General features: G+C 43.3%; 1 protein-coding gene across 1 annotated transcript; it reads left to right on the top strand.

Annotated features, from left to right (window-relative positions):
* The first annotated feature begins 15938 nt into the window (after positions 1-15938).
* Positions 15939-19386, top strand: LOC106564826 (interferon regulatory factor 2-binding protein 2-B). Its single transcript, XM_014131260.2, has 2 exons — positions 15939-17839; positions 18193-19386. Exons 1-2 carry the CDS (start codon positions 17053-17055, stop codon positions 18930-18932), a joined length of 1527 nt encoding a protein of 508 aa, XP_013986735.1. The 5' UTR covers positions 15939-17052; the 3' UTR covers positions 18933-19386.
* The last annotated feature ends 911 nt before the right edge of the window (positions 19387-20297 follow it).

The raw sequence follows: 20297 nt of genomic DNA, 5'->3' as shown, positions 1-20297 counted from the left end.
ACACATTTGCCTCAGGGACCCATGAGTTCCATCAGGATAGATTTTTTTAGAGTGCTTGCTTTGTTGTTCAACTGATCTTGTGTCCTTTCTGTTATCCTGTGAACCCCGTTTATTGCTGCTCGCAGCTATATTTTGAAAATATATTTTTAAGTATTTTTTATGTTCATTGGATAGATAGAGATAAAGGTGAGATGTAGAAGGGTACTGAAAGAGCAGTGGGATGGATTCAAACCCATGCTGGTAGTGGTACATTGTACATGTGCTCCAGAGGCTGCGGCTTAGACTGCTAGACAACCTCAGGCCAGGAATAGTTTCTATGTGCGTGTAGCCACTCTTTTTCTGAGTAAGTCCCCGTTCTTGGAATCATCTATGACCTTTAGACTTGTGTCTATCATTATGTTCCTACTACCTGTATCCTCTAATAGTTTACTTTTGGACCTAACATTGGGTTAATGGCTAACTTTGATGGAGTGAGGTGAACATGGTCTGATGGATCAGTAACTCCCTTATCCAGCACATTGGGCAATCTTGTGACACAGAAACAGTCGTGGTGGGGCGTTACCCATGAGTACTGATTTTGGCATGAAGGGGAAAACAGTGCTTTGTGGTGATGTAATCCAACCTGGGAGTTGGGTGAGCCAATCAGAGTGCAGTTTATTTGATCACACCTTATCGGAGGTGTCACTGAGGTTGCCGCGAAAAGGAGACAGACCAAACAATCCGGAAAATGATGAACTCGTCAGGCTTAAGTACACGTCAACTTCAGAAATTCGTTTTTTTTCCTTTTTATCAATGCAAAAAAAATATGAAAAGAAAGTAGCAATTGATTTCCACCTGGAAAAGTCTTAAAAAACAATATGACTACACTGCTTCTTGTTTCTAGGAATAAAAACCTCATTGCTTACTTAGTTAACTATTGATAGACAATTACTTGAGCATGTATATTTACGTATACATGTTTTTAACACCTCAACATTATAATGTGTCCTTGAAATTCCGTGTGTCTTGCAAAACATCACTATTCCCAACATATTGGCCACTATTCCCAATATATTGAAAAACAATTAAAGCATCTATATGTAAAGGTATATACTGTAAACATGTGAGTGGGAGGATTCTACTGTATATCACTGCTATTCAGCTTGCTGTCGACCGTTTCTCTGCCTGCCTTGAAAATGATTCATCTCTGTTTGACCTCCAAAGAATGACAAATTCATGTTTGGACTTGGCTTCCCGGTCCTTTCTAACATAGGAGCAGGTTGGCTTGGCACAAATAGGAATTGGCAGGGAGCTGAAGCCACTCAAAACTCTCTCTCTCACACATAGACACACAGACACACATGCACAGGCTTCCCGCCAAGTTGTTCTCCAATAGTCCGACTGAATATGAAGGAAAGCTGAGTGTGTGTGTGAGTGTTCGAACCACAAGGTCATCCAGTCCAGCCCAGCCCCTCGTACCCACACAAATGGCTTTGCACCCCGCTTCGGTCTCTCAGGGTCGCCTGAGATGTAATTCCTTTCCAAATTAATTTCCAAAATGGCTGCCCCGGGCGAAGAGAGGATAAGCCGACCTCTCGCTGTGACTGCCTTGCCAGGTCTAGCCGAGTGCAATCGGCTTTGCAGGCAGGAGGAGTGTTACTCATAGGCTTACTTGCTGAACTCTTACTTGTTGTGAAACTCAAGGGCTTTCTGTAATGATATCATGCCATTTACATAATACAAAACAATCATGTAGATGATTTTGTGTATTTGTCAGTGTAGCATGGTCTTTGATCAGTGCAGGATTTGCCGTTATCAGTCCTGTTGGCCGAACGGCCTTCGCTTTTCATCAAAATGTGCGTCACTCATGTGTAAACGAGTAGTAAAAAAAAACACGCCACTGCGGTCGGTCCATGCTCCGAGTCCCAGTAGCCCCCCCCCCGAATGCTGACCTGCAAAAGTGCTAACCCTCTCCCTCTTGTCTCGCTCTCTTTCCGCCCACACTAAAACATGCACAAGCGAGCGGCACTGCAATTAAAGCTGAGTGTGAGTCATGGGTTGCACAATAACGCTGCGCCACGTAATCATATAACACCGGTTTATCTGTCTTGCCAAGGGCACCTAGTGTGCTCTGCCCCGCCGCCCAGGGCTGTGTTGTGCTCTGTTGTGACAGAAAGAAATGAAGAACGATACAGAGCTAGAGAGAAACCAGAACAATTAAGAGGAAGAAAAGGGAGAGAGAAATGGCTTTGGTGGGTGTGAGAGAGGGAGAATGGAGTTAGAGAGGTGTAGAGACAGAGAGGGGGAGAGGAGGGGTGTCAACAGGTGGGTTGTGGCTGGGGAGACAGCCCAACAGATTGGCTAAAGCCACTGATGTTCTCTAGCCTACTCAGCTCGTCTTAGCTCAGAGAATACAGTCTGCCAAGTGCCCTGCCTCACCTCTGGGACACGACATACTAACACACACACTACTCACACACATTCAAGGCTTACACACACAAACACACAACTCATACACATGCTCACGTAAGCCTTGAATGAGTGTGTAAGGCTTACGTTAGTTGTTTATTAGTGTGTGTAAGTTGTGTGTTAGTGTACATGAGTTGTGTGTCAGTGTGTGAGCTGTTTGTTAGTGTGTGTCATTCAAGGCAGTCGCGGTGGGGCATTACGGCTGCAGGTTATGGCACAGAGCTTTTAGATGTACTACATACATTCTAGCCCAAAGCGGTTAATGCTGTAGCTGAACCTAAATGCTGTAGAATAGACTATAGGAATGGCCTATTATTAAGCACTTTGCAGAGAACAGTTTGAATGTGCACTGACACTCTCCAGCCTTGCTATAGTCTAGACCCGAGGCAATGAACCAAAAGTAAATTAATTGGGACTGATGCATTGTTGCTAAGCGACACTGTCACACTATGAAATGTTTGTTTGGAGATCAATGCGCTCGTTGGTCAGAATATCAGCTTGAGCAGCACAGACATAAATCCAACATTTGTGTAAACTATGCATTGCTGGTATAGGGAGATTTGTGCAAATATACGATTTGTAAGTACACATATCTCAAGCAAGTATACGGCTCTCGTGCCTATAAAAAGGGTTGTATTCTCTATGAAAAAACAGAAGAAAACAGACTGAAACGGTGAAGGACTTGCTACGGTGTTCACAAAGGAATACAACCACGGACAATTACTAATTGTATCTATGACCTCTTCAGGACAAGTTAGGACACAGGGGGTGTCGAAAGGTTTAGGCGGTGGCTCAAAATAGGGACGGAAAGTGGAATGGGAACAATGCTATAAAACAGATTACAGGAGGAAGAGGGAACATAAAACAACACAGGTGTAAAGTTAATATGTAAATTATCCAGAGAGAGTGAGAAAGAGAGGCCAAGGCAGCAGCTACTCTTCCTGGGATCCGGCAAAATTAAGGCAGTTATACAATTTTAAAAACATTACAATACATTCATTACAGAATTCACAACACACTAAGTGTGTGCCCTCAGGCCCACACTCCACTACCACATATATATGTGTATAGTGTGTATGTTATCATGTGTGTGTATGCATGTGTCTGTGCCCATGTTTGTGTTACTTCACTGTCCCCGCTGTTCCATAAGGTGTTTTTTTTACCTGCTTTTTGAATCTGATTCTACTGCTTGCATCAGTTACCTGATGTGGAATAGAGTTCCATGTAATCATGGCTCTATGTAGTACTGTGCGCCTCCCATAATCTGTTCTGGACTTGGGGACTGTGAAGAGACCTCTGGTGGCATGTCTTGTAGGGTTTGCACGGGTGTCCGAGCTATGTGCTAGTATTTTAAACAGACAGCTCGGTACTTTCAGCTTATCAACACCTCCTACAAAAACAAGTAATATGGAAGTCAATCTCTCTTCCACTTTGAGCCATGAGAGATTGACATGCATGTCATTAATGTTAGCTCTCTGTGTACTTTTAAGGGCTAGCCGTGCTGCTGCAATTTTCCCAAGTCCCTCTTTGTGGCACCTGACCACATGACTGAACAGTGCGACAAAACCAGGGCCTGTAGACCTGCCTTGTTGATAGTGTTGTTAAGAAGGCAGAGCAGCACTTTACTTTGGACAGACTTCTCCCCATCTTAGCTACTGTTGAATCAATATGTTTTAACCATGACAGTTTACACTCCAGGGTTACTCCAAGCAGTTTAGCAACCTCAGCTTGCTCAATTTCCACATTATTCATTGAGAGATGTAGTTGAGGTTTAGGGTTGAGTGAATGATTTCTCCCAAATAAAAATATTTTAGTTTTGGAAATATTTAGGACTAACTTTCCTTGCTACCCATTCTGAAACTAACTGCAGCTCTTTTTTTAAGTGTTGCAGTCATTTCAGTTGCTGTAGTAGCTGGCGTGTATAGTGTTGAGTCAGCCGCATACATAGACACACTGGCCTTACTCAAAGCCATCGGCATGTCGTTAGTAAAGATTGAAAAAAGCAAGGGGCCTAAACAACTACCCTGGGGAATTCCTGATTTTACCTGGATTATGTTTGCGAGGCTTCCATTAAAGAACACCCTCTGTGTTCTGTTAGACAAGTAACTCTTTATCCCCATTATAGCAGGGTTTAACATTTAAAAAAAAAAAAAAACTTTATTTAACAAGGCGAGTCAGTCAAGAACAAATTCTTATTTACAATGACGGCCTACCCCAGCCATACCCTGACGACACTGGGCAAATTGTGCACCACCCTATGGGACTCCCAATCACGGCCGGATGTGATACAGCCTGGATTCAAACCCTTGACTGTAGTGACACCTCTTGCACTGAGATGCAGTGCCTTAGACTGCTGTGCCACTCAAATAGCCGACCAATCAGCCTGTTACCAACCCTTAGTAAACTTCTGGAAAAAATGGTGTTTGACCAGATACAATGCTATTTCACATTAAACAAATTGACAACAGACTTTCAGCATGCATGTAGGGAAGGACACTTAACAAGCACGGCACTTACACAAATGACTGATGATTGACTGAGAGAAATTTATGAAAAAATGATTGTGGGGGCTGTCTTGTTAGACTTCAGTGCAGCTTTTGACATTATTGATCATAATCTACTGCTGGAAAACGTATGTGTTAGGCTTTACACCCGAGTGGTGCAGTGGTCTGAGACACTGCATCTCAGTGCTAGAGGTGTTACTGTAATACCTGGTTCGAATCCAAGCTGCATCACATCTGGCCGTGATTGGGAGTCCCATAGGGCGGCGCACAATTGGCCCAGCATCTGCCGGGGTAGCCTGTCATTGTAATTAAGAATTTGTTCTTAACTGACTTGCCTGGTTAAAAAAAGGGAGCTTAACTATTCTTGGGTAGCGGAATTACTTTAGCTTCCCTCCAGGCCTGAGGGCACACACTTTCTAGTATGCTTAAATTGAAAATGTGGCAAAGAGGAGTGGCAATATCATCTGCTATTATCCTCAGTAATTTTCCATCCAGATTGTCAGACACCGGTGGCTTGTCATTGTTGATAGACAACAATAATTTTGTTATCTCTTCCACACTGACTTTACGGTATTCAAAAGTCTTTCATAATCTGGTCAGATATGCTTGGATGTGTAGTGTCAGTGTTTGTTGCTGGCATGTCACCCCTAAGTTTTTTTTTATCTTGCCAATGAAAAGTAATCAAACCTCTTAAGGATCGGACCCTTTTTTTCCATTTACGCCTTAAATGACATACCCAAATCTAATTGCCTGTAGCTCAGGACCTGAAGCAAGCATATGCATTTTCTTAATACCATTTGAAAGGAAACACTTTGAAGTTTGTGGAAATGTGAAATTAATGTAGGAGAATATAACACATTATATCTGGTAAAAGATAATAAAACAAAAAAAATGTGTTTAAAAAATATATATATATTTGAATCATGTTTGAAATGCAAGAGAAAGGACACAGTGTATTATTCCAGTTTAAGGACAATTTAGATTTTGTCCACTAGACGGCAGCAGTGAATGTGCAAAGTTTTATACTGATCCAATGAACCATCGCATTTCTGTTCAAAATGTTGTATCAAGTCTGCCCAAATGTGCCGAATTGGTTAATTAATAAATGTTCAAATTCATAACTGTGCATTCTCCTCAAACAATAGCATGGTATTCTTTCACTGTAATAGCTACAGTAAATTGGACAGTGCAGTTAGATTAACAAGAATGTAAGCTTTCTGCCCCATATCAGATATGTCTATATTGAAGATCATGATTAGTTGATTATTGGAGTCAGGTGTGTTAGCTGGGGCAAAAGTGTGACACCAATCAGGCCCCTGAGGACTGGAGTTGCACAGGCCTGGTTTAGGTTAAAATAATTGGCAATATCAGTGGGTTTTGTGATAAATGAGCCATCTCATTCAATGAATGATGGAGCCGAGTTGGCTTGTTCCCCCAAAATTTAATTGAAGGTGCTCCAAAGCTTTTTATGATAATTCTTTATACCATTTATCTTTGTTTCATAGTATAGTTTCTTTTTATTTAGCTTATTCACATGATTTATTAATTTGCAAATCAGTTGGGCTGCCAGACTTATTTGCCGTACTCATCCTCGCAACCATACAATTTTTCAATTCCTCATCAATCCAAGGAGATTTAACAGTTTTTACAGTAATTTTCTTAAAAGGTGCGTGCTTATTAGTAACTCGAATAAGCAATTTCGTAGCTCAGATAAATAGCTTCTCCGCTGCCGTTGGCGGTTTGAAGGGGATTGATAGTTTTAGTGAGGCGGTGACCGCATGGCGAGGCCTCGTGAGGAATACAGCGGCTGAGGCCGGATGACTAAAACAGAGGGGAAGCTGGAAAATGTCTGAAAATGTTGCGCAGATGACGGTTTGATTCATGTGCTAGATGTCGTAAAACCATTTCCTTGACACAAGGACTAGCGAGGCGGGCCTGTTGTTGTTTTTTTTTACGAGTCTCTCATCCAGACCAGGCAGAAATAGATTGACGTGCACATATGGGCTCTGCTAGCAATGAATCTATTACCGGTTAGGATATATAAGTAGCGGAGGTTGGGAGTTAACTCCCAGAGTAAGCTTAGTGACCTAACACAGTCTAGCAGAGAATCTATTACCATTTAGGATAAATGTGTAGCAGAGATGGTTCTCTGAAGTACACTTACTTGCGTGATGGGTAAAGAATTAAGTGTTACCTCCCCGAGCAAGGATTTAGCTTAGTGGGCTAACACGGTCTTCTGTTGGGCAGACAACCTGTTTTTTAAACCTGCTAGTATACTCTAGGATACTGGACCCTCTTGCTGCTCAACTCTCAACTTGCTAGGTGGTTAAAACGGTAACCGTGACACAGTTGGTCACATGATCAACATGTTTCATCACATGGTCCTACCATTCCTTAATCATCACGTTGTGTCATTTATGAGTGGGTGGGCAAAATGTACCTTTGGAAGGGGCAATGGCCAGCCCAGCACCATCCCCTAGAATCTGCCTTGTTCCTCTGTGAGACACTGAAAAAAGCTTGAGAGCAGGAAAAAATACATCTTCATATCTTGTCATCCACTTCAACCTGACACTTCAGACTGTTCAAGTTTTGCCCTATTATCTTTTAAAGTCAGAAACTCCCCTTTAATGGGCTTGCTGCCTTGGAGTGGCCTGAAAACACTGTCTGTCTGGACATTACGTAAGCTGTCATTATTTGCAGTTTCTTGCTTCAGGGCTAAGTTACATCATGGTGAACTTTGCTGTGCGACGCTAATGTTATTTCTGGCAGCCCTGTGTTACGTACCTGAATGGAGAATAGCTGGCTTAGCACCCTGGCGAACTAACTGGCGAAGAGGAAAAACAGGGAAAACAGGAACAAAAATGTTTTCTCCCGTAACGGCCCAGACCGTAAAATAATCCATGAAATTTAAGCGGCACTTCGTTGATGAGTTTCCCATTCTCTCCCCGAAGATGCATGTGGATATCGGAAAGAGTGAATCGAGGGGAAATTTGCAGAGCGTGGCAGAAAATACCCCAAGACACAGGGTTGCATCAGAGTAGGGATAGCCTATGTGCAATAAGTATGTTGCAGATGCTGCTTCTCAAAGATAAGCAAAACTCTATGGTATTTTGCACCAATGCACAAACATGGTCTGTTTTAGGTTTTGCTCGCCTTTCTCCATCAGAATAAATGTATAATGGCCTAATATTCATTTGTTTTGGTTGAGGTACTGTCGAGTTGAGGAACGTTGGCTAGCATGATCTTTGGATCTTCTTTTTCACATAAATTAAAGTCTTATTTTGACTGGTGTCCACTAGTGTAGCTTCTCAGTTTGCATATCATATGATTTTACTCTTCTATCCTCTTAGGAATGTGTGTCCTCAACTGCTTTGCAATTTTGCTCTCTCCATATTTTCCCACACTGGAGAAATTGCGGGGGAGATTCCAGCAATTTCCCCACATGCTTATGAAGAGCATGAAATCATAGGCTCGGTTGTTTGATATTTTTCAAAATGTCCCCTTACAGTATATTAGTGAATGCAGACTATTATTTTTTAAATGCCCCACGTCCCCCATTCCTTCTCTCAACCATCCTCCTTAACTGCTAGTCCTCTCCGCCCATCCTCCCCAAACTCCCTCCCCCTTAGTGTGGCGGCTTTGCAGATGTGGCACATCTGGCTCCAGGAGTGACTCATTATTATTCGCTCTGATGTTCCACTCCTCTCTCTCTCTCTCTCTCTCTCTCTCCTGCTGCCATGGCAACTGATGAATGTTTGGCAGGAAGCCCTAGTCGAGGGATCCAGGGATGAATAAGAGCCTAGCGATGTGTGTGTGTGTGTGTGTGTGTGTGTGTGTGTGTGTGTGTGTGTGTGTGTGTGTGTGTGTGTGATAGAGAGAGTGGGAGGAATGGAAAAAGAGAGAGAGAGGGAGGGTATAGAGAAAAAAGGGAGGGAGGGAGAAGGGAGTAAGCTCTCAGTAGTTTGGCTTCGATCCAGGGCAACCATAATGCCTGGCTGAAATGAGGCCCTTGGCAGAACACCAGGTCTCAGAGAACAAAGATGTGTGCTTCTAATGCCGGCGACAGGGCCCCGCTTGGCAGCCTCTGCATTTTCCCAGCAGCCTTTGCCTTGGCAGCCCGCCACCTTTTCCCTCCAGGCCTGCAAAGAGGATTAGGGTGGAGTGAGGGAGGGAGCGAGGGAGAGAGAGCGAGCGAGAGAGGGGAAAAAGAAAGCCTTGTTTTTCTCTTGTCTCCTCACTTTGCCCCTGTGACATCACCGCCTCTCCTCCGTTTCCAGATGCACACCGTCCAAAAGTGTTTTTTCCCCTCTCTCTCCAAACGCGCCATTTTATTTGAGTTGGCCTTCCATTTTATAAACAGTGTCGTCAGTCGCTATATTGAGGGTAAGCCTGAGCGCCCAAAATGGCATCTTTCTCTGTAGTCTGACTAACTGCACTTGTAAGGACTAGATCTGAACCAAATGCCTATGCAGTTTCCAAGCGTTGACTTGAATGCAAACCCTGTTTTGTGAAAGTGATGCAAAAACATCACACCCCTTCCTATACAATAAAGTGCTAGTGCTGTGACATTTCCAGGATATTGCATCACTCCATACTGCAACACTGCATCAAAGATCAAAGCACTGCAGTCAATGCCGCTTCTCGAGACTGTCGCCGCTTTAAGAAAGCTGCAGCACCCAATGTATTGTTCTTTTTTCAATCTGCATTTGTTACCTCTGCTTATTGATCTGCCAAAGAAGCATTGTGGACAATCAATAGGGTAGTACATTTTCCTTCTGCGCTGTCCAAGAAGCTATCTCTTTAAGTGGCATATGCCTCAGCCATTCGCACCATAACAGGCTGTCAGGGTCAGAGAGTGGATTCATTGCAGCAAAGCAGGAAGTGATTTGGCGATTTAGTGCATGCACACTCAGCGAGCTGTGGGCAGTTGTCTGAAGCGTAGACCACACTATTTATTCACGTCTGTGTGCACACTGTAACCTAGCTTTAAGTGCTATTTAGGGGAGCAGTGAAGAGGGCTTTAAATGTGGGATATGTTTTCTATGTAAGGCAAGGGCTTAGATTGTGTCAAGCTCGGATGATTAAGACAAGAGAATGAAAACACGTCTGTAAACAGGAAATGGTTCATTACTTAGAATGTCCTGATAGGAGTAATCTCCATAGTAACCTTTTCCTTCCTGCACTGACAATAAAAACATGAAAGTATAGTGATGACAATTAGTTTTTTCTTCCATTGCGCCACATTTAAAGTCAAATGTTGATGACGGTAAACTAAAGTGTGATTTCAGGGAATCGGGAAGAAGTAATCTTTTGTACATCTTTTTTTAATAATGTTTTCCGGATGAATTTACACAGCATGTTGCTTTTGTGTCTGTCAGAACCAACTGTGACTAAGCAAAATCACCAATAGTGCTAGGTCAGTGCTCCAGGCTTAGTAACAGCACAATGTCATCAACCCCACTCTAAAATAAGTCCATTAGGTCTATAACTAGCTAATGGTTTTCAGTTAATAACGTAGGAATAGGGCCATGTTGCAACAACCTCAGCCCACAAGATGAATTCCCCTAAATGGGAGGTTAGGCGCCACTGTAAGCCTACACTTTCTTGGCAACTTCCGAAGACGTCCTCTGACAAAAATACTACGAAATCCATTTCAAACGCATGTCAATTAAATGCACACATTAAATCAAATACCTCGGAAAGGAAATTCCCTTTGGTACTATAAATCTAATCATTTATAAGCATTGGGAGCCAAACACCTATTTATTTGGAACTCTTGTCAGTTGCTTCCCGACAGAGGCAAAAGTAAAAGGCAATTTGTTTTCTTTTTGCTCTCAAAAGCAACATGCAGCAGCATGCGCTCATAACTTCAAAGTACGTGTGCTGTGTACAGTAATGCTTAATTCACGAAAAGTACTGTTTAAAAATTGAAAGGCTTAAACACATCAAAGAGAACCCACTACAAAGGCATTTGTTCAATTATTAAACGACTTCCATGCTGTTAATTTGCCTCAGTCACATACTGGAAGGCTTGCGCATATAACCACCTAGTTACTGAGTCTGTCTACTGACAGATTACAGAGGAACAAAAGTCCATTGACTGAGTCATAAGGGGGGTTTGCCGAACCGTAAACATTCCTGGTCAAGGGCAAATTGATAAGATTCATTATTTTTTTAATCAAACATATCCTCCCTCCCTAGCTTTGGCAAGCAAATGCATGGAGTCATGTGGTTCAGTTATCGTCTTTATTTGTTTTTGTCATCATTGGATACTTTTGCGAATGGCCAGGAGTCCATCTGAAAAAAGCTGGACACAGTGCTACAGTATGACCTCAATGTCACCTTCTCCAGTCTGCTTTTCCTGGGTTTCTTTCCCATCGAGCAGACTTCCTCCCATGTGAAACGGCTAAGCTGAATAAACTGACTCCTTTGACCCTCTTCCTCGCCATGAGGCCATGTCTGCAAATATCACATCTGACTAACTCCAACCAACTGGGAAACTGTTCAAGGGCCCAAGAGTCATGCAGGCAAGGAATGGCTGACTTGAAATAACTGACACTTGACTTTAAGCCAACAGGTATAATGCATTTATGACGTGGTCATAATGCACGGTAGGACTTGTCATATGACACTCTTATTCATGGGTTGCACGTTTCATCACAATATTGATGTGAACGTTCGCTTTAGGATTGATGCCCAGCTGAGTATTCTACTCAATGCAGTCTCATTGAATGCTGATGAAGATTTCATCTAAAGTACATTACTGTGGCTTGGAAACCCCATGGCATTTCAAAAGGAGGCAAAGACTTAGTAGGACAAGCTTTTGTCATCATTGTGACGTTGGCAGATTTACTTTAGATACAGTATAACTCTGGCTAGCTAAGACTGAGGGGAGAGCACCGACATTTTAGCTAGCTAATGTTAGCATTGCTATCTATTTCTAACGAACAAGTTAACTTGACGACATCATAATGATGGCAAAGTTGTTATCTACTCATTATTTGTCTACTTTAGCAATGTCATCGTATTTCCAAGCCACTATAGTGTAACATTGACGAAACATTCATTAGCCGCCTGTTCAGAATGACATCACTAACCATTAGTCAGACATTAATATGCTGTGGCATCTGTAAAACGTTGATAAGAATGGCAACGATGCAAGTGACGGATGTGCAACCGATGAATAATGTCTTAGCATCATATGCCATAATGATCCTGAGATGTTGCCAAAGACAACACATAAAAAAGACATACAGTAAGATATTAGTTAATAATCAAATATTATAAGGGTAGCTTTAAGTTACCCTAATTTCTCTTTAACCACTCTTGCCACTCTATTCCTCGAACCATTAAGAAGAAAGATTAAAAGTAACAATAGCAGGCTCATGTCAAGACACTGTGGCAACCTCTGATTGCGTGACATGTAGTCCTCTGTGTTTGTGTGTGAGCCGCTGTTCAAGCTGCCACCAAATCGGAGCACCTGGGGACGCTGAGCGATACCAGCGTGCCACATAAGCCACCAGAGTGCCCTCACCCCCCTCCTTCATCCCTCCCTCCCTCCCCATCCCATCAGCAGATCAGCAGGTCTTAAGGTCTTCCAACCTTCGTGACAAGCCACAATTGATGCTCAAGTGGATTGTTACTTTGTGTGTGTGTGTGCATGCGTCTGTTACTTTCTGTGTGTATCTGTGACTGACTTTGTGTATGTAAACTGTAATCACACCGCATAAGGGGGATTGTTTTCCTTCATGCAGGCCCAGCTCAAGACAAGGCCACCAGCGTAAGGGATGTTCCAACTCCAATTAACCAGCTACTAAAGAGTCTTAATTGAAACGAGGGTTACATTGCTGCTCTGTAGATGTCTTGGCATGGTAGTGGGGAAATGTCTAAGCTGAATGGCAGCCATGATGATGAAACACAATATTGTGTTAGCTTGAGTATGTATTTTGTTAGAGTCTAGATACACACACACACACACGTGTGCATGTGCACACTCGCATTGTGTGTGTGTGTGCTCTATTATTAAATACATACTCAAACATACAATACACAATGCAAACTTCACCACATCCAACCTAACTGACTTCCAAGTACATTCTTATTTTGGGTCAAAACTTTTCCTTTCTATTTTAATAACTACAGTATCTCTCCCAGCCATCGCTTGGGATTTGCTTATACACCGTTCACATGGGCACATTGTCCTGGATGCAAATAGCCCACACTGCTATTACTGCTCAGTGCTCATTTGCCTCTTCTGCCTCAGGCTGCAGAGAAATAGGACACATTGTTCACTGGTGCACCTACAGTAGCCTACGTGTCCCCCTCGTGTCTCTCTCTCGGTCTCTTTCTCTCCACAGAGCTGACTGGGCGAGCAAGACAGGGCATGTCACAGTGTTGCAGCCAAGAGAGAAGGACGAGACAAGATGGGCCACGGCCACATCAAGTCAGTTCTCTGGTCGATGCAGATCCACACCGACGTGATACAGTCATACAAACCATTGAGTAAGAGATGACTGTGTTGCTACTGTTAATGCTGAGTCATTGTCAGTGGTTCACTGCTCTCCTGTTGGCCAGCCATCATTCACAACTAGTTTGTTTACAGTCAGGGGCGTCATGCACCCCAAAAATCTGAGGGGGCATAAAGTACATGAAGATGGCTGGGGTATGGTTCGGAGAAGGGCTATCCGTAAATTTGATAATTTAGCATTTTTCAAACACCTGAAACATCTTTTCCCTGCAATCTATAGCCATATTCATTATGCTTAATTTGATGTCCAAATATGTCAATTTTTCTGCATATCGAAGCATACCTCTTGAGCTGTTTGTATCCTCCTGAGTGGTGGTTATTTTTTAAAGAAACGAAATATGCTTCTCTGCATCTCTGCTAAAATCTGGGTAAAACATTTTAAGGAATGTGAGTATTATTCAACATTTAGTTATTGCTTGCTTAACAAACATGCAAGCAGTTACACCAGCTAAGATAGTTAGACAAGATAGCTACTGCTAAATTGATTGATAGCCTGGAGATTGGGAACCTAGTTGGGATAGCTCAGTGGTGTAAAGTATTTAAGTAAAAATACTTTAAAGTACTACTTAAGTCGTTCTTTGGGGTATCTGTACTTTACTATTTATATTTTTGGCAACTTTTACTTCTACTTCACTACATTCCTAAAGAAAAGAATGTACTCCATTCATAATCCCTGACATTCAAAAGTACACGTTACATTTTGAATGCTTAAAATGGTCCAATTCACACTTATCAAGAGAACATCCCTGGTCATCTCTACTGCTCTGATCTACTTCATTTGTAAATTATGTCTGAGTGTTGGAGTGTGCCCCTGGCTATCCATACATTTTAAAAACAAGAAATTGGTGCCCTCTCGTTTGCTTTATATAAGGAATTTGAAATGATTTATACTTTTACTTTTGATACTTAAGTATATTTTAGCAATTACATTTACTTTTGACACTTAAGTATATTTAGAAACAAATACTTTTAAACTTTTACTCAAGTAATATTTTACTGGATGACTTCCACTTCTACTTGAGTAATTTTCTATTAAAGTATCTTTACTTTTACTCAAGTATGACAATTGGGTACTTTTTCCACCGCTGGGATAGCTAAAGCCAACTTCATAAAATTGCTAAGTGGCTAGTAGTATTAGAGAGTAGAGGTGGCACCACAGGTCCCGGAGTCCTCAAAATGTTGGGGTCTGTAGTTTTTCCTGATCTGGTAACCAACCTAACCAGCTAAAATTCTGCACCTTATATGGTATGATTAATCTGTTGTAAAATGATTTAATATGGGCTATGATGGGACCAGAGTTTTTCTAATCAGGTGACTTTTTTTTTATCCTGGGAAAAATGTCTGGCCTTGTTCATATGAATTATATTTTCAAGGGAAGGGAAAGAGGAAAGGGTATATTTAGTCAGTTGCACAGTGGGGTTTCCTATACACAGAGAAAGTAACACGATTGGACAATAAAACTCACAGGGCTGAGCTCACTTTATGCAGGTATGCATCATGTAGTCCTGTCCTATGCAACCTTAGGCCTAATTAAAAATGTACTCAGTCTCTGTCAGCTTTTGTGTTTATTGATTAATTCCAGTTAATAATTTTGGATTGAAAAACTCTAGGTAGCCTAGACCGCTGCACCATTACACAATGAATAGCTGCCATTTTCCTTGTCGAGCCTATTAGAAACAAATAGGTGTAGCCAAAAATGAAACTATTCATCACATTTCGTCGACTGTCTATTTAACAAAGAGCATGCTTTCTTTCAGAAACCATTTCCTTTGATATTTGGCTTTAGCTTGCTGTGACTCGCTCGTCCTACCCCGCATGTCTGTGATCTTTGGCAGCGAGCCAGGGTGGGTAGTTGTTTTTCCACGGATGGGCGAGTTAAGAAGCGAGTACGTGACTAAAATCCACTTCCTGTTTGGAACGTCATCATAAAGTAGGCTACATGCTTGCAAAAAAAAAAAAAAAAAAAAATGCTTTGTATCCGTAGGTCTCCTAGGCGGTATTGCCTCGCACTACAATTTTGTGGCTAACCCTAACAAAGAGAGAAAACCTCTCGGTCGGTTGGCAATGAGGATATCATTTTTTGTCAAATCTTACAGTGAGCTATATAGGCTACAAACACAGTTCATGCAATAGCAACACATTTTTGAGTAGGCCTATGGCTATTTTGTTGACCTTCCTCACAGTCTAACAAGACCAGACCGGAGTGACATTTAGGCTATGTGGAATTATCACAGTAAATGAACTATCCACACGAATAGCCTCTAGACTTATTAAGAATTAAAGGAGCTGCAATTGAAAAAAAAGTGCGAACGATGTCTCGGTTGGTGACTCTGATCTGGGGGGTTTCCGTGTTCGCCAGTCAGACAGGCTGTGAGTTGTCGAGCTTACTGAATCACGAGGCGTTGATTGGTGTGAGTTAGTCATGCTGAACTTCATCCAGTATTTGGACGATGAGGAAATTCACAGTCGCTCTTTGTGATAACGATGGAGAACATCTATCACACGGTGGTTAGGCGCTATATTCTCAAATGTCGAATTGCAACAATGTTGCAGGCACGCGCCACGTCATAGTATGACTGCAACAAGGTATCAACTACCTCGGTATGTGATACATTGTTGCTTAGAATAAGGGGCGTGCGTAGCAAGCGATTGACAAAGTAACCTAAACATAGTTGATCACGGATATTTCTAAAATGATAAACATTTCGACGGTAGTTTTCATAATGCAACTATTCTAATCTATTTTTATGTCTCAACAAGCCGAGTGTGCAAAGCTGAACTCGTAAACTATGGATTGGAAAGAGGCTATCCCATTTTAAAAGGACGAAGGAAGGGGGGTAAAATCTGCCATAGTAACACAGAGTCGAATTGTATGGTTGGGTGAAAGCTATCTGCCTCGTGACGTTGTGCTGGCAGTGTGACTGGAATGAGGATTTGCTAAATAGGGCTCTAGTGCCAGCCCGGGAGAGCATGCATAGGCTACCTAAAGGCGCAAGATAGGTGACGCCACTTGTTGAGTTGCATGCAAAGGCATTATAAATTCGTGAGACAATTTAGGAGCCGCAATAATTGTTGCTTTGAAATCTTTGGATGTGGATTCTCAGTAATCAGAAGCCTATCATCAACATCTAATACAATTTACCTTGACGTTAAATAACTACTTTTAGCAGCAGGGCTCAACTGCATCTAACCAGTTTCTCTTTAGGGCTTGCTGGCAGTTTAACTCCTTGCACAAGTGGTAGATAGAGAGAAAAAAAAGGTGAGCATGCGCTGGAGGGGCTGTCGAAGAATCGAGTAAATAGAATTGGAGCTGCTGGAGGCACTAGTGGTGTGTCGTCGGTGACGTCACCGCCCTACATTGAGTTCGAGCTGTGAGTTGTAGTGCGAGATAGATAGAGGCGCGCCGTAGTAAAGTACACAACTGCAATGAACTTCTCAGTGTAACTTGGCTGTTTTAAGGCTGCTTGGCTAGAGGGAAAATACAAAAATTATTCGCGATTCCTTTTTTTTCTACAGAATAAAACGAATCCCAGGGAGATTTGGAGAATTTGGTATCCACTTTTCACGAAAACTATGTCGTCCGCGGCTGTAGCTGCTTCGAGGAGGCAGTCATGTTATTTGTGTGACTTGCCCCGCATGCCATGGGCGATGATCTGGGATTTTACCGAACCCGTTTGCAGGGGATGTGTCAACTACGAGGGAGCCGACCGGATTGAGTTTGTAATTGAGACTGCCCGACAGCTGAAGAGGGCTCATGGATTCCAGGACGGGAGATCTCCGGGGCCAGGCAAACCTCAGCACTCAGGGAAGGAAATTCAGTCCCACAACCATTCGGCTGGAGACCCCGGCTCGCGTCCGCCTCAGCCTCTGGATCGCTATCCCCTCTCTGACCGACCGCCAAGGTTGGGACCGGAGTACCAACCGGGGAGGCAAGTTAACGGCATCCCTGTGCCAAATGGATTTCCAAAACCTGACGACCCACCGGAGCTGAACCGCCAGAGCCCCAACCCTCGCAGGACTAGCACGGTTCCTCCCAATCTGGTGCCTTTAGTAAACGGAAACATGGGTCCAGTACACACACTCAATGGTCGGCCCGCTCAAATGGGTATGCCGGGTGCGTTGAATGTTCCTGGTCAAGGCGACCACGGCAAGCGCGGGGAGGATATGAAAGACAAGCATAGACCGGATAGCATGTCGGACATGTCTGAGAGCCACAAGCGGGCGGAGGAGTGGATGGGCAAGGGCAAAACAGTGAGGGATTTGATGGCTCTCCACACATTCGACAGCAGGTTCAAGAAAGACCACGCGGCGATGCAGCGCGTCATGGGATATGAGACAAGCGCAACTTCTTCAAAACCAGGTAGGATTGTAGATTTTTTTCCACACAGGAATGCATTCATTTGGAAGACTAAAACAGGAACTGGCAGTGTTCTTAGTCAGCTACTTTGCCACTGTGTTGACGTGGGTTTTCAGAATGGTTGTTTATGCATGTTTACATTTCCTCTAGTCAGATACCCAGCAGGCTACCGACTAGACAACTTGTTTTTCCTCTGCACGTTTTGTTTTACATATGAAATAACATAATACAACTTAGAGATTTTTCATTAATTTACAGTGCATGCACATTTGCTGCTGCTGTGGTGGTTGGAATGTTTGTTAACCCTTAACTCCTCTCTCTACCCCCCACCCCTACCCCTCCTCCTTCTCCAACAGACCGAGGGAAGCACCCACGGAGCATGAAGAGGAAAGCCTCCCCCGAGCCCGATGGCGAGGGCTCCGCCCCCAAGATGAATGGCGGCGAGGGCCAGCCTTGGTTGCCGTCACCCTCAGAGGTCCTCAAGATGCCACCGGCATCCCTGCCAGGCTTCTCTGCCGCTCCACCCTCCACCATCTCCCCCCACAGTCGCACCACCCCACCGGAGGCGGCCACGGCACAGAACGGCCAGTCGCCCATGGCAGCACTCATCCTCGCCGCTGACAATGCCGGCAACACTGGCCCGCCCAAGGACGCCAACCAGGTGCACTCCACCACGGCAGCGGGCCGGCGCAACAGCGGGAGCCCACTGTCCCCGTCCTCTGCAGGCCAGCGGCGGCTGACCCAGAGGGAGGTGGTGGCCACGGCCCACTCGCAGGGCATGGACCCTCACGGGGCGCCGCCGCAGAGCATTCCAGACTCGTCGGTGCCGGGCAGCGTGCCACTGTGCTGCACCCTGTGCCACGAGAGGCTGGAGGACACACACTTTGTCCAGTGCCCGTCGGTGCCCTCGCACAAGTTCTGCTTCCCCTGCTCCCGGGAGAGTATCAAACAGCAGGGGGCCACGGGAGAGGTGTACTGCCCCAGCGGGGAGAAATGCCCACTGGTGGGCTCCAACGTACCATGGGCCTTCATGCAGGGCGAAATAGCCACCATCTTGGCAGGGGACGTGAAAGTAAAAAAGGAGAGAGACCCTTGATTTTACCAGCGTTTTTTTTTTTTTTTTAACTCCCACAACAAACAAAAACCAACATGTACACCATTACAACTGAATATAAATCCTCGTACCATGCATACCATCCACAAGAAACTGATGGACGTGTACATATTGGACACAAGGGAAGTTGTATGATTCGTAAACATGGCTGTATCATATTTTTTTTTTGATTATTTTGTTTTTGTTTTTCAATACATTGTGTTTCTATATATTTTTTTGAAGATAAAGGTATGTACTCATCATAACAGACTACTTTCCTCCTCCCCCTTTTTTCGATGTACTTTTAGTTCTGGTGGCAGTCCCTGTTAAACATAGAATGTGACTAACTAATATGACTCTACGAGCACTTGGCAAACTGAATTGCTTCTAGCTGTACTTGTATGCACTTGTTTAAAAAAAAACTTGCCAAATACAATTTCTGACCTTGTAATAATAACTAGTGTCTGGTTTGCTTATTTCCCTGCAATTAGTAATGAGTGAAGCCATAGGGAGAGAGAGAGAGTCATGTCCCGATTATGAATCACTCATGGGCAGTGATGCAATACTTTTGACAAGAACAAAATGGGACCCAGGGAGGATTGGGGGGGGGGGGAGGGAGCAAAGCGAGGGAGTACAGAGGGAGGAAAAGAAGTGAGGGGAGATTTTCTATACAGCAGTAAACATACAGTTGAATATGGCAGCATAAAAAAATTCTTCAGATGGTTTTAATACTCGTGATTTACTTTGCTTACAGCAATTATGAGGCTATTGTACATTAATGACCACCAATTTAGTCAAATCTACCGCATGTCTCCTATGCTGGTAAAAACAAAGGTATTCTTAGTATGTCATGCTAGAAGTACAGTTAACCCAAAATGACTTAAATGTTAATTTAATCAGTTCACTAAGGTAATTCCACATCACTGTTTATTGGGGATGTTGATTTTAGAGTGATTCTGCACAATTGAAACAGCCTCTACTGTGCATTATCTCTTGGTAAGTCATCTTAAATGGATGGAGTCGTTTCGTTTCATGTTCAAAGGTAGTGGGCTAGCAATGGAGCCACAATGTACGGAAGTCCTGTTGATCAATAAGATCTGCACAATATTCAGTTAAATCTCTTTCAAATCTATTCTCTTGTCACTTCGCCCCCAGGGCCATTGCCTTTGACACATTGCATCCACGCCCTAATACAAAACATAGTAAGGATGTGAAGTCATGAATGATTACATCATGTGACAACTTGTGAGCTCGGTACATGTGAGCTTTGATTGGCTGTATTGGCTTTTTACACAACTCAACGCTTGCATGCTTGTCAAGAAGTATGAATGTGATCTGTATTTTTGCCTCGGAGTAATAGTTTGACTA

This window comes from Salmo salar, chromosome ssa12 (assembly GCF_905237065.1).
Source record: "Salmo salar chromosome ssa12, Ssal_v3.1, whole genome shotgun sequence".
Lineage (NCBI taxonomy): Eukaryota > Metazoa > Chordata > Actinopteri > Salmoniformes > Salmonidae > Salmo > Salmo salar.
This window is presented reverse-complemented; position numbering and strand designations above follow the sequence as displayed.

What these genes read in the sequence shown, in the direction of transcription:
- LOC106564826 (XM_014131260.2), top strand. Translation starts at nt 17,053, where the DNA reads ATGTCGTCCGCGGCTGTAGCTGCTTCGAGGAGGCAGTCATGTTATTTG. An exon ending in CGCAACTTCTTCAAAACCAG is followed by an intron (nt 17,840 to 18,192) that starts GTAGGATTGTAG and finishes CTTCTCCAACAG; the next exon opens with ACCGAGGGAAGCACCCACGG.